This window comes from Dermacentor andersoni, chromosome 10, assembly GCF_023375885.2.
Source record: "Dermacentor andersoni chromosome 10, qqDerAnde1_hic_scaffold, whole genome shotgun sequence".
Taxonomy (NCBI): Eukaryota; Metazoa; Arthropoda; class Arachnida; order Ixodida; family Ixodidae; genus Dermacentor; species Dermacentor andersoni.
The window spans coordinates 90,538,685-90,551,414 of NC_092823.1; the positions used below are offsets into that span (position 1 = coordinate 90,538,685).

The 12,730-nt window shown below is 48.8% G+C and overlaps 1 protein-coding gene across 1 annotated transcript in view; it reads right to left on the reverse strand.

The window, feature by feature from the left end:
• LOC126544297 (uncharacterized) overlaps window positions 1-12,459 on the reverse strand; it is a 39,575-nt gene extending 27,116 nt beyond the window's left edge. Inside the window, exon 1 of the mRNA XM_050191562.2 lies at window positions 10,820-12,459. Coding sequence (XP_050047519.2) covers window positions 10,820-12,459 — 1,640 coding nt within the window. The remainder of the gene's footprint in view (window positions 1-10,819) is intronic.
• Between the last annotated feature and the right edge of the window lie 271 nt (window positions 12,460-12,730).

Here is a 12,730-nt window from a genome sequence, read left to right on the forward strand (position 1 = left end):
TGTGGAGGTTACGGGTTCGGCTTCTACCGGTGACAGGTTATCTTATCGTCCATTTTCCCCCTTGTTTCCTTTATCATTATCACTAAACTTATTGTTATGGCTGCACGAAATTTTTTAACACAGGCGGTCTTTATGTAGACAAGTTTTAGAGATATTTTCTTTTTTTTCTTCATTCCTAATTCTACTGCGGCAGAGATACCACACAGAATAGGTGTCGTATAGACTAAAGAGATATAGCCAAGAAAATGAGAAACTCGCACTGAGCAGAATCACATTATTTTGTTAAATAATAATTTACTTACCGGACCTTTCCTTCCGCTGCAAATGCTCCCGCCTTACTCTTTTTATAAAATCTACCACTACGATCGAGCATTGCAAGTCGCTCTTTTTCCACCATCGCGATGCGTTTTAGCTAGAACCGATCAACTATTCAAACTAAGCGTGCCATCGTGTCGCATTAACTTATATCACGATTTTTTTGCCCGAAGAACAACTACCGGATGGAACCACCTTCCCTCCTCCGTTGCTGCCATTGCATATACAGAACTATTCATGATCGCCTTGGAAAATACATTGTAAATTTTTTTTCTGCTATTTCACTGCGCGTGTTTGTGTACATACCACTCCTTTCTTTAATGCCTTCGCGCCCTTAAAGTATTCACAATAAATAAATAAATAAATAAATAAATAAATAAATAAATAAATAAATAAATACATAAATAAATTTCATCGGCTCAGGAAATAGTACTTCGAAGGGCCAGGTGTTCGGATGAAAATGGCGAAAATGAAATTGGGCCCTGACCAACTTGTCAAAACACTAGCGATACAAGATATGTGTGCTTTCTTTCTTCATATAGTAATGTACCGTTGAGTAGTAAGTCCAATACTGGACAAACATAGAATGTTTAAGAGGTTGCTCACCCTGTAAGGATCACCACCAGATCTGCCCACTTCAGATTGCTGTTTTGCATTACATAGTTCATAAATAATAGAAGTGATTGTGAAACGTCAACACTCCCGTCTGATAATAATTGTAGAAGCGGTTCCTCTTCATCCTGTAAGGTTCATTTTGTTATTGGAGTATATGTGTATGCATATTTACCCACCTTTTTTAAAGCTTTATATCCCAGTAAGCTGACCCTGCCTGGAGGTGTAAGTTGGCCTATGGCTTGGTTTGTCTGTTGAGGTAATAGGCATGATAATCACATGTCACAAGGTGCTCACCTAAAAGAACACAAATATAGTTTCCCAATGTCGAAGCCTTTGTAGTATTCAATGGCACAGGTCGAAAGCCAAAAAAGCATGATTTTAGATATGATTGTCTGATCATGCAGGTTGGCTTTACTGTAGGGCAAATAGCTACGCAATATATGATAGCAGAATTGGAGACTATGCATATTACGACGCAATACTGCGATTTTGATTCTTACCATTGGCATGGTGTGGGAAAAGAAGTCCTGCGGAAGAATTCGCTATAATATGAACGGCTCTTATCCCCATAACAAACTGAGTATACTGGCAGAATATACTTTGGTATTAGAAAACAAAACAATAAATTCTTGAGGCAAATATAGAAAAGGGTTAATGCGACAGCGACGGAGGCATATAATAAAATGATGTGACAGTTATAGCTACCTTAACAACTACCCTAAGATTTCCAATATTGAGGTGAGCACCAGATGTAATGTATTCAGACCTGCAAACATTATAGTTAATGTTTAGTCAATGTTGAATGGCACAACACAAATGTATTCGCCACTCGCCACAACTTTTACCTTCTCAGTAGTTTGACAACAGCAAATAGCATTTATTGTTCCTAACAACAAATTATGCGTTAGAAAATGGTTCGGGTTAATGCGCAAAGGAAGCGAATCATTGCCTCACCAATCGTATGCAAATTCTGGAAACTGCGGCTGCTCAGAAAAACTAAAAAAACTAAGACATGTACTGACGTGCGTCCTCCTCCCCCTCATCTATGTTACGGATCCTTGCAACAACTTTACTGACATTGTCTCGGTAAGCGGCAATGGACATCGCAGTCGCTTATGAAGCGTGTCCAATAAAACTGCCCTGACGCACTGGGACAATGAATAGATCACCGTCAGCTTCATTTAAACATGGCTACAGTGAGTACTGACTTATGGACTTATTCCTATGTTCTATGGTATTTATCGATCTCGTTAAGCAGCTGTACTTCGGGAAGTTCAGCGTTCTATTTTTTTACGGTTTCGTTCACGATGGAGACCATTGCCACCGCAGGGAGAACTGCTGAGAATAGTTCATGTTCATCGCAGCCTCTGGTGGCTTAGCCTTTTCCGCCAATCGATTGTACCATGGGTATCGTTATTAGGGCGCTGTAAGAAGAACGGCTTACCCTTAAGACCAGCGGTACTGATACAGAGTAAAAGCAAATGTTGCAGTGATAGCTGTGAAATGGGCACATAGTGACCTCAATGATATCAAGCAGGCAGAAAGTGGCAGAGCTGTATAAAAGGTGTACGATGAGGAGATTGCGCACAATCCTCGCATACGCTGATGCGCGCCGATGTATAAAAGCGGTCGCTTAACACAACAAACAAAAACTGCAGCAGCACTCGGATGTTGTCTGATTCGACAACATGCATGGCTTCAGTTCACATATATTAGCAGAGCATTAGCACCGAAACTGTTTGGCGTGTTGTTAAGAGTCAGATGCCGAACGAAATGGGAAAAACAGGTTTAGGCTTTACGCTTTCGGCTAAGTTGCTTGGTGCTAGCGAATAATCAGTGTGAAACGGTGCAGAATATCTCTAGAGATTGGCTACAACTATGAAGTAGGAGCGCAAAGGGGAAAACAAATAGTAAGAATGTACCTTAGAAGCAATAAGGTAACCAGGTCATTGATAACAAAGCTAATTCATTGAGCTCCGAAAAAAAATTGATATTTTCTTTGGTAAAGCCAAAATTCAAAAATTTCGAAAAGTTCGTGTCTATCACGTGAGTTAGAAAGATTGCAGGAGTGCCTGTAGAGCATGTAGTGAACATTTAACCTTTCTTTATTAAATAATGAGTATTATATCGGCATGGGCTCTTGCGCAACCGAGTTGTGAGCTTCATGAGGCGTACGTGCTGATGCGGGAGACCTTTGTAATGCCCGAAGGTTTAGATGTTGAGCTAGAATATGTGGAAAAAACTGCCTTTCTCTTCTTGCGCCACCATTTCCTCTTGTGGTAGAGGATGGCAGATGTATTCCGAGCCGGCACTTGTCGCTGGCGACAGCACAATGCATATGAATCCGCGTATGTGTATAACTATTTATTCCACCACTCCAGAAGTTGTGGCTAACGGCTGTGGTTTCGAAAAATCACAAACTGTAAGAAAGAAAGCGCTACCGAAGTATCCTCACTGCATAAAAAGTACGCCTTCAAACGCAGTATTTTTTCTAATAGAGTTATTGGCTTTCTATAGGTGCACGGCTATTCGCTTGCATCAGTCATCGTCGATAATTGCTGCACAAAATCTGACTTATTTATTTTGAGCTGCAATACAGCAAATAAGTGTTCAGTAGGCAAAATGAGCTTGGGAAATGATGGAATGTTTCAGGTCTGACTGCAAAGCTGCAGAGTCATGCCTTGAAAAACCTGCAAGCATGGTTTTCTGAGATTTGTACACATCGGAATGAGCGCTTTGACTTCCATTCAATAGTGTTCACTAGAAATGTTCAATAGCGTGATACAATAAAATTGATTAGGAGTGCCATCTTTCAGGTACACGTCATAGCACCATGTGAGCAAGGTGGAAACGGTTGCAGTCCACCGCATGTGAGCCTTACGCCACCTAGCCGAAACGATCTTAACGTGTTAGCTTTCTTAGGGTACTCCACGAACTTTAGCGCGACAAGAAAGGAAAGGTTTGACGCTCTCGATAAAGTTGAAAACAAGGTATTCCTTGAGTGATAGCGTACACACTCATAAGACATAGTAGGAAAGTTACTTGAGGTAGCAGCACCTTTTAAACCAAACACGTAATTAGAATATTCTGTGAAGGCGTCAGCATTGTTCGAGATAACATCGCTCGTTTCATCAAGACGGTGTACATCTTCTGTGGTCATTTTAGAAGAATGATAGCGCACATACCTCGAGACATGTTTAAAATTAATTGTCATGCTAGCTTCAACGCGTTCAATGTGGTTGTAGTTATCATCGGTGTGAAGGAATTTGCAAACACAATGATGGCGTCTAAATTCAAGTTTCCGCCCATCCATACTGTGGCAATGAAGTGAAAGCTTCGGAGGCAAAGCGTGTACAAGAGAGAGCGCTTCTCAAAAGAGTCCTGCGTTTTCATCCACGTTAGTTTAAGCTCGGAATGAGAAAACGTAAACACCTTATTGGCAGCAGTTGAATAGGACAAGACACACCAATGAATGTAAAAGTTTACCTATTTTGCGGCTTTTCCCTTCCGCACCTGCGCGTACGGACGGGAAACCGTCGCATGTGGAAGGAACGTCGTTGAACCGTCTATTCGGAGCAACCAAACGCACTGTCAGATGCCTGCGGACTACTTGGCGCGGTAACACATGTGCAGAAGCACCGCCCCCTTGTTTTCCTTCCATTGCCACAGGAAGTTGTCCGCGAGTATAGGCCTGTCTTTCCCTCCTTTCTGCAGCCATGGTCTTTCAGTTTTATTGTCGTTTTCAGTTCTTTAGAAAACAAATTAGGGGACTGACTTGTTGAGCGGTTTTTTAGGTATGAATATCAGCATCCTATCTTCAATTATTTTCGTTACCAAATTAAATTTTTCATCAATATCAATTGACCCATCTACGAACGACAAGTGGTGGTTTTCAAGATAACGCAACATGCTAACCTAGGCTCCAAGGGCAAAGTTGAAGCTACGCTTGATGTTATCGGAATGGCTGATGCGTTTCTCTGCCACTAGAGTTAAAGAAACAAAGAACGGTGGATGTTATCTGGCACAACCAGACGAACGTTGCTACGCATGACGAAAGCAGTATCAAGGTTTGTATTACGAAGTTGTAGAACGTTGCCACAACAGTTCTCAGTGATATTTAGCTGCTGCATGGAATAACATCAGACAGAGTCAGGCGAGGGATGGCATTTTTGAGAAATGCAAAAAGAATTATGGCACGCAGTACTATTAATCAATGAAATTCCGGGTGAATTAAGTTCAGAAATAAGACTTGGTGGTTCTTATACAAAATTAGAGCTGTTCCAATTCATGCCTTGATAAGATCAAACGCTGCAGGTTTTACCGCAGGTGCTACAAAAAATGCACTAAGCAACAGCCATTCACCACGTGAAAAGCGTATATTTATCCAAGCAGCCTCATGATTGCATTCTAGGTCCAAGCGACGGACACATTCTATGGCAGTAGAAGCTTGATGTAGTCGAGTTGGTTTAACGTACTTAAAGAAAAGTCTTTTCTTCAAGTACATTCTATGGCACTGTCAACAGTGACAAGGACCCCACAGCATTTCTGCTTCCTGGGGGAAAGACGTTATTAGCCCCGAGAACGAACTACAGGGGCGCTGCAAGCGCCGCTCGCGTGACGTCAGGGCAAGGACTCGCGGCTGTCGTCTGCTACAGTTCGGGCGTTGTCCGGGCGCTTTCTGCGGTGTTTTCGTTTGTTCGCCCTCGTTTTCTCTGCTTGTATACTTATGGTGGTCGTCTCAAACATATTTTCACGGCGTCTTCCTTTGCGAACATTTATTCACAGAGCTAATTTCTTAGACAACAATGCAGCTCTCAAAGGCAACGCTACAGTGCCAGCCGAAGGAACGCAGACCAGCCCATTGCGGGTTTCTTGTGCGCGGATGGACAATCGCAAAAACATAGCACATAAGAATCCAGTTATGATACCATACCTGCCGCGGTGCAACAAGTATGTCACAAACGCTGGCTATATATGACTTTTACAGCAGTTACGTTGATTTTATTCCGCTAAAACAGGTTTGCTCACGACAAGTAGTTCATGATATAATATCGAATTTTTGCATTTTTTCACAGAAACGCTCGGCAGTAACACGGGGACTTAACTAATACGGCAGTTTAGATTCTACAAGCACCACTTGCTTCTTTAACTGCTTTTCAACATTAGGCGGTTCTTCACTAGTTTATTTTAAGCGGCGGAAACTTGAAGTAAAGTTCATGAAGGCTTACAGCTATTTACAGACTGCAAATAGGAATGTACCAATATATATTCCCTTTTCCGTGCTACACGTTCAAGTCACTTGAGAAATTTACTGGTGCTTGTTGCTTGAGGAATATACATGAGGAATCTTTTTGGCGAACTGAGACAGGCTGCTCGGCCCAAAATTTTAGTGAAATATGCCTGTTGGACTGCGTGGCTGCAGCCAGAAAGAAGTCGAAGCGTCAATCATTAGTAGTATGGGACATATTGAAGATATCGAAATTCCCCAGGTGGAGGGTCAGAAATGAAGTGAAAGTATATGCAAGGCTTGTGGTGCTTATGTTTGCCATTGGATTGGAGCAAACTTTATTTAGCCTGCAGTTGGGGAAGGTTCTCTTTTATGTACCGACGAAGTGAATAGTTATCCGTTTGTATAATTAAAGAACGCTGGATCGAGACATTTTCGTTTTCTAGGCAATCTAAGCTGCGCTGTAGTAGCTCGAGAATACTTTAGCCATTCCAGTTGGCGCTGTACAAGAAACGTTTATGGTTTTAATTCGAAGTTATAGTGAACTGATGGGTTTCGCGAACATAGCGTGCCTCGCCATACCGATAGTCGGTTGCTACCGTTACGTGATCAGGGGTGTGCCATATTGTCGATAACGGCTACTGAGGGCCACTATGAAACATTTCATCACTTGCAATTGATCGGCTCTCGGTCTTAACAACGAAACGTTTCTTTCAGGTGATTGCTACTATGGTGTTTGTGAATTAACTATGTAAATACTCTACATGACGCGCCGTCGTGTTAGCAGCCATAAGCAATTCGTTTTTTGGAGGCCTGTTTCAGAGGGGGATGAATGTAGCAGCAAGCTTTTTCATAAAAAATGCGCGCCTAACTATATTTTTACGCATTAATGAATGACCATATTTGAATAGAACAACACACCAAAGTAATATTGGATTGGATTGGAGAAACTTTATTTATGCCTGCAGTTGGGCGCTCGCGCGCCCCGACGAGGGCCTACGTCATCCTCGAAGTTGCCGTTACTCGGCGCGGGTCTCCGCTCGCCGTTGCCGGCTCGCTGGGTCCGTGCCTTTCGAGCGCCTCGAGGACCTGCTGGACGGCCCAGAGCTGATCGTCTCGGTCGTAGCTCTTTGCGGCTGCCTCGAGCCGCGGTGGGAGTGTTCTTGATTTAGCGTCTTCTGGATATTTAATGCAGTCCCACAAGATGTGCGTGTAGTTTGCGGTCTCCCTCCGGCAGACTCTGCACATATCTGTCGGATATGTCTCGGGGTACATGCGATTCATCAGTTTCGGGCTCGGTAGCGATCCGGTCTGGAGCTGTCTCAGCACTACCGCCTCCGCTCGACTCAGTCTTGGGTGCGGGGGTGGAAGAGTCCTGCGAGCCAAGCGGTAGGCCTTCGCGATTTCATTGTAATCCGTCATGCGGTCCTTAGTTCCGAACCACGTCGGACGGTCTGTCGCCGGGGCGCGGTTGGTTAGCGCTCGCGCCGCGGCGTGTGCCGTCTCATTATGGTTCTCATTGCGTTCCGACGCGTCGCCCGCGTGCGCCGGGAACCACTTGAGTCGTACTTTTCGTTCGTCTAGTTTTACCGCTCGCAGTACGCGCTCAGCCTCCCTGCAGATTTGCCCTTTGGCGAAGTTACGCACCCCCTGTCTTGAGTCACTCAGCACCGTGTGGCATTCTGCGTCGGCGATGGCCAGGGCGATGGCTACCTCCTCCGCTTGCTCCGCTTCGGTGCTTCTCACGCTCGCTGCCGTCCTCGTGGCGCCGGTTGACGCCTCTATGACGACCGCTGCGAAGGCGTTCCGTTGGTATTCGGCCGCGTCCACGTACCGCGCGTGTTCGTCGTTGGCATGCTGGTCGATGAGAGCCTTGGCCCTCGCCGCTCTTCTTCCCTTGTTGAACTCGGGATTCATGTTTTTCGGTATGGGGTCGATTCTGGTCTGGCGTCGGACCTCTTCGGGGACGGGGAGCTTCATCTCCACCTCGTTCGAGCGTCTTATTCCCAGATCGTCCAGTATCTTCCTCCCGGCTTTGGTCATGGACAGCCGCTCCAGTTGAGAGGTCCGTTGCGCTTCGGCTATTTCTTCGAGCGTATTGTGTAGCCCGAGTTGTAACAAGCGGGTCGTGCTTGTGGACTCGAACAGGCCCAGCGCCGTCTTGTACGCTCTTCTGATGAGCACGTTGATCTTGTTTCGTTCGTGTTGCAGCCATCTGTGGTAGGCTGCAACGTACGCGACGTGGCTGATGACGAAAGATTGGACGAGCCTAATTAGGCTCTCCTCTCTCATGCCAGCCTGACTCGCTTGAGGAGTCGAATCGCGTTGGCTGCTTTTGCCTTGAGACGGGTGATGGTTTCGCCGTTCCTTCCGTGCTTTTCGATGACCATGCCTAGGATCCTAATTTTGCCGACCTCGGGGATCACGTTGCCGGATTTGGTCACGATTCTGATTTTTTCGCTTTCGCGTTGTCTGGACTTGCCTCTGCTGTATTTGGTAGGTGGGAGTATGAGAAGTTCCGATTTGCTCGGCGAACATCTCAGTCCGGTGCCTTCCAGCTGGTCTTCTATTGCGTCGACGGCCGCTTGCAGCGCGCACTCGATGTGGGCGTCGCTGCCACCGGTCACCCATATCGTTATCGTCCGCGTAGATGGTGTGCCTGACGTCTTCGATGCGCCCGAGCTTTTCGGCCACTCCGATCATTACCAGGTTGAACAGCATCGGCGAAATGACCGATCCCTGCGGTGTTCCGGTGCTCCCGAGCTTCTTCTCTTGCGTCTGTAGGTCACCTGCTCGTAGCTCGACGGTCCTGTCCGTGAGGAAGTCCTTGATGTAGTTGTAGGATCTTTCCCCCATGTTGAGCTTGGAGACTTGGGACAGAATCGCCGAGTGTTTCACCTTATCGAAGGCGCTCTGCAGGTCGAGCCCTAGGATGGCTTTGTTGTCGCGGGCGCTGCCACCATCATCGATGATTTGGTGTTTGAGCTGCAGCATCGCGTCCTGCGTGCTGAGATGCTGTCTGAAGCCGATCAAAGTGGCCGGGTACAGCCCTTCTCGTTCCAGGTAGTCTTGCCACCTGTTGAGCAGGACGTGCTCCAGCACCTTGCCCACGCAGGACGTGAGCGAGATGGGCCGGAGGTTATCCGTGTCCGGCGGCTTCCCCGGCTTGGGGATCAGGATGGTCTTGGCTGTCTTCCACAGCTTTGGCAGCGCGCCCGCTCTCCAGCACTTGTTGTAGTATTTTGCGAGCTTTTCAATCGAGCCGTCATCGAGGTTCTTGAGCGCCTTGTTCGTGACGAGGTCCGGGCCGGCTGCCGACCGGCTGTTGAGGCCGTGCAGGGCCGCGCGTACCTCCTCGACGTCGATGTCACGATCGAGCTTCGCGTTAGGCAGGCCGCTGTACGGCGCGTGTTGTTCGGTAGGTGTAGTCCGCAGGTATTTGTCGTTGATGCGCCTTGAGACTTCATCGACGCCGTGTGCTGAGACCACCCGATGTATGAGCCTGGCGAGTCTGTCCCTTTGGTGCGACTTGGTCTTCGTTTCGTCGAGCAGGTGCCGCAGTAGGTTCCACGTCTTCCCGCTATGCATCTGCCCGTCTGCAGCGTTGCAGATCTCGTTCCACTGTTGCATGCAGAGAGCGCGGCAGTGATCCTCGATCGCTCGGTTCAGGTCCGCCACCTTCTTTCGCAGTCTGCGGTTAAGCCGTTGTTTCTTCCAGCGATTGAGTATCGACTGTTTGGCCTCGATGAGATGCGCAAGCCGGCTGTCTACTTTGTCGATCTCCGCGCCCGTTTCAATTTCTTTGGTCGCGTCGCGTACGCTCTTGGTGATTTCGGCCGTCCACGAGTCGATGTCTTCGATCTCGTCGTCACCGTCGCTCTTCTGGCTTCTGGCGTCTCGAAAGGCATCCCAGTCTATCAATCTGTGAGTTTTGACGCTGGTGTCGTTGTGTTCCGGTATGCCGATTTCCACGATGGTGTGGTCGCTGCCTAGGTCGATCCCCGTGTTTCTCCAGGTGATCGCGCCCCGGATGTCGTTCTTGACGAACGTGAGGTCCGGAGTGGTGTCCCGGGACACGGAGTTACCAATTCTCGTCGGATGTGTCGGGTCCGTGATGAGGGTGAAGTCGAGTTCCGTGGCGTCTTGGTACAGGTCGCGGCCCTTTGCTGTGTACTTGTTGTAGCCCCAGGCATGGTTCATCGCGTTGAAGTCCCCGCACGCGATCAGCGTGTTGCGGCCCGCTGCGGTGCTGGCTCTGTGCAGTAATGTCTTGAATCTCTGTTTTCTCTGAGATGGGTTGCTGTAGACGTTGAGCAGAAATATGCTTCCTTTCCTCTTCTTGCCCGGGATGATTTCGGTGAGTGTGTGCTCGATCTTGTTATTGCTTTGCAACTCATGTTCGACGAACGTGAGTCCCTTCCTGACCAGGGTGCACAGGCCTCTGCCGTCGGGTGGTCCCTTGTGCACTCTGTAGCCGGGGAGGGACGGTGCGTCGGTTAGTGTTTCTTGTAGTAGTATAACGTCTGGCTTGCGCGCGGCATATACGATGTGCTGTTGGATGACTGCCTTCTTCCTTCCGAAGCCGCGACAGTTCCACTGCCACGCGGTTACACCTGCTGTTGCTGGTGTTGCGTTGGCGGCCATGATTGCGTTGGCGTGTACGGGGCTCCCTGGTTGGGTGGATGATGCGCGAAGAGGGGCGCAAACGTCGGGTGGCCCACCATCGGCTGTAGGGTCTTTTCGATGTAGGCGAATCTGTTCGTGTTATCGGCTTGGTAGGTCTCCATTGTTTGTTTCAGTGCTGTCACTGCTGCGATGTTTGTCGTGATTAGCCGTTCGAGTTTGCTGAATGTCGCTTCGAATTTCGCTTCGAGGCTGTCGATGCGATCGTTTTCTGTTTGCGTTGGCTCGATGGCTCGCTTCTTTGGTGCCGGTTCCTCTATGGCTTTCTCCGGGATGTTCGTTGTCGTTTCCTCGGCCTTGCTTGTGCTTGGCGTGGGTCTCTGTAGAGGCTCGTCGTTGCCTAGCAGCAACTGACGAATCTCGGCGATCTCTTTCGTGAGGATGTTGATGGTCGCTCGCAACGCCGCGTTTTCTTGTCTTAGGAGCTCATTTGCCTCCCGGACCTTATTTATATCTTCTTTCTTCGTGGTTTCGGTGATTTCATGCGCGTTCCTTATGTTGTTTCCTTTCGCTGCGTCGACCCAGCTCACTCGCTCACGTGATGGTGACGTTTTCCTGCTGAGGCTTCTCTTGCAACAACTGCTGTCTCTGGATTTGGGCGCGCTGTTTTCCGATGGGGTCCTCGATTTTCGCGCAGCTGGCGGCTTGTCGAGTGGCGGGAAATCGCTCTCCGACAGCAGCTGGCGTTCGGCCTGTCGGCGCTCCCATTGTCGCTTGCGCACTACGTAGGGGACCTTGTATTTCGCCTTGCACGTTCGGTCTCCGGTCGGGTGTTCGCCTCCGCACAACTGACATTTTGGGGTACAGCGATGGTCTTCTGTAGGGTTCGCGAGTCCGCAGGCCAGGCACGTCTTGATTGTGGGGGTCGGGCAAACATCCTTGCGGTGTCCCACTCGGCCGCACTGCTGGCAGACGTCGATCTGTTTCTTGTAGAGGCGGCACGGTATCAGGGTGACTCCGTATCGGACAAAGTTCGGTACCTTGGGCCCCTGGAACACCACAATCGCAGTGGTCGTGCTTCCAATCCTTTTTGAGGCCACTGCTAGCGGGTTCCTCTCGTTGACGATCTTTCTATCTAGCTCTTCGGCGCTCGCGTCGATGGGGATGCCTCTGATGACGCCCTTCACGGTGTCGTGAGGTGCCGTGCGATATGCGCTGACCTCGTAGGGTTTGCCTTGAATGGATATCTCCTGGATTTTAGCGTACCTTGCCGCGTTGTCTTCGTTCGGTGTACTTACGACCATGATGTTCTGTTGTGTGTTGGGGCAGATGGTGTCCGCGGCGCTTTCCTCCCTCGTGATCTTGGCCGCAGTGAGTATGGCCGCAGCGACGGTGGTGGTGCCGGTCTTGACGATGTCCAGTCCCCCTCTGGGTCTGACAACTATCTTGGTTTCTTCTAGTGGCATGGCTGGCATGCGTGCTGCCTTGATGGCCGAGGCTCTGGCATTCTTGTAGAATTTTGACCTCGTGCTTGTTTGACTCCCGGCGGGTCCGTCGGGCTTGCCGCTGGCGGGGGTCCGCTGGCGCAGCCTCGACATGCGTTCCCCCGCGAGCGTCCATCCGGCGTCGCTGTGGTATTCATCGGGTGAGATCTCTGTTCCCTGAACTTGAACGCACATGTGATTGTCCACGATCCTTGTTGTTTCAGAGGGCGCCTCCATCTTGGAGCTGACGAGCGGCAGCCGCCGGGATGTACGGCAGGCCGCTGTCGGTGCGACGGTGTTGTTGGGCCGAGTGTCCGCAGAACACGCCTAAGCCTAGCAATCCTTTCTAACACGGATAACATGCTGATGCCGATTACCCAGATTTTTCTTCCATGTAAAATGCACTGTCTCTTATAGCTAAATTCTAAGGGAATGTTAAATGTTCAGCGAGGTATCATACACAACT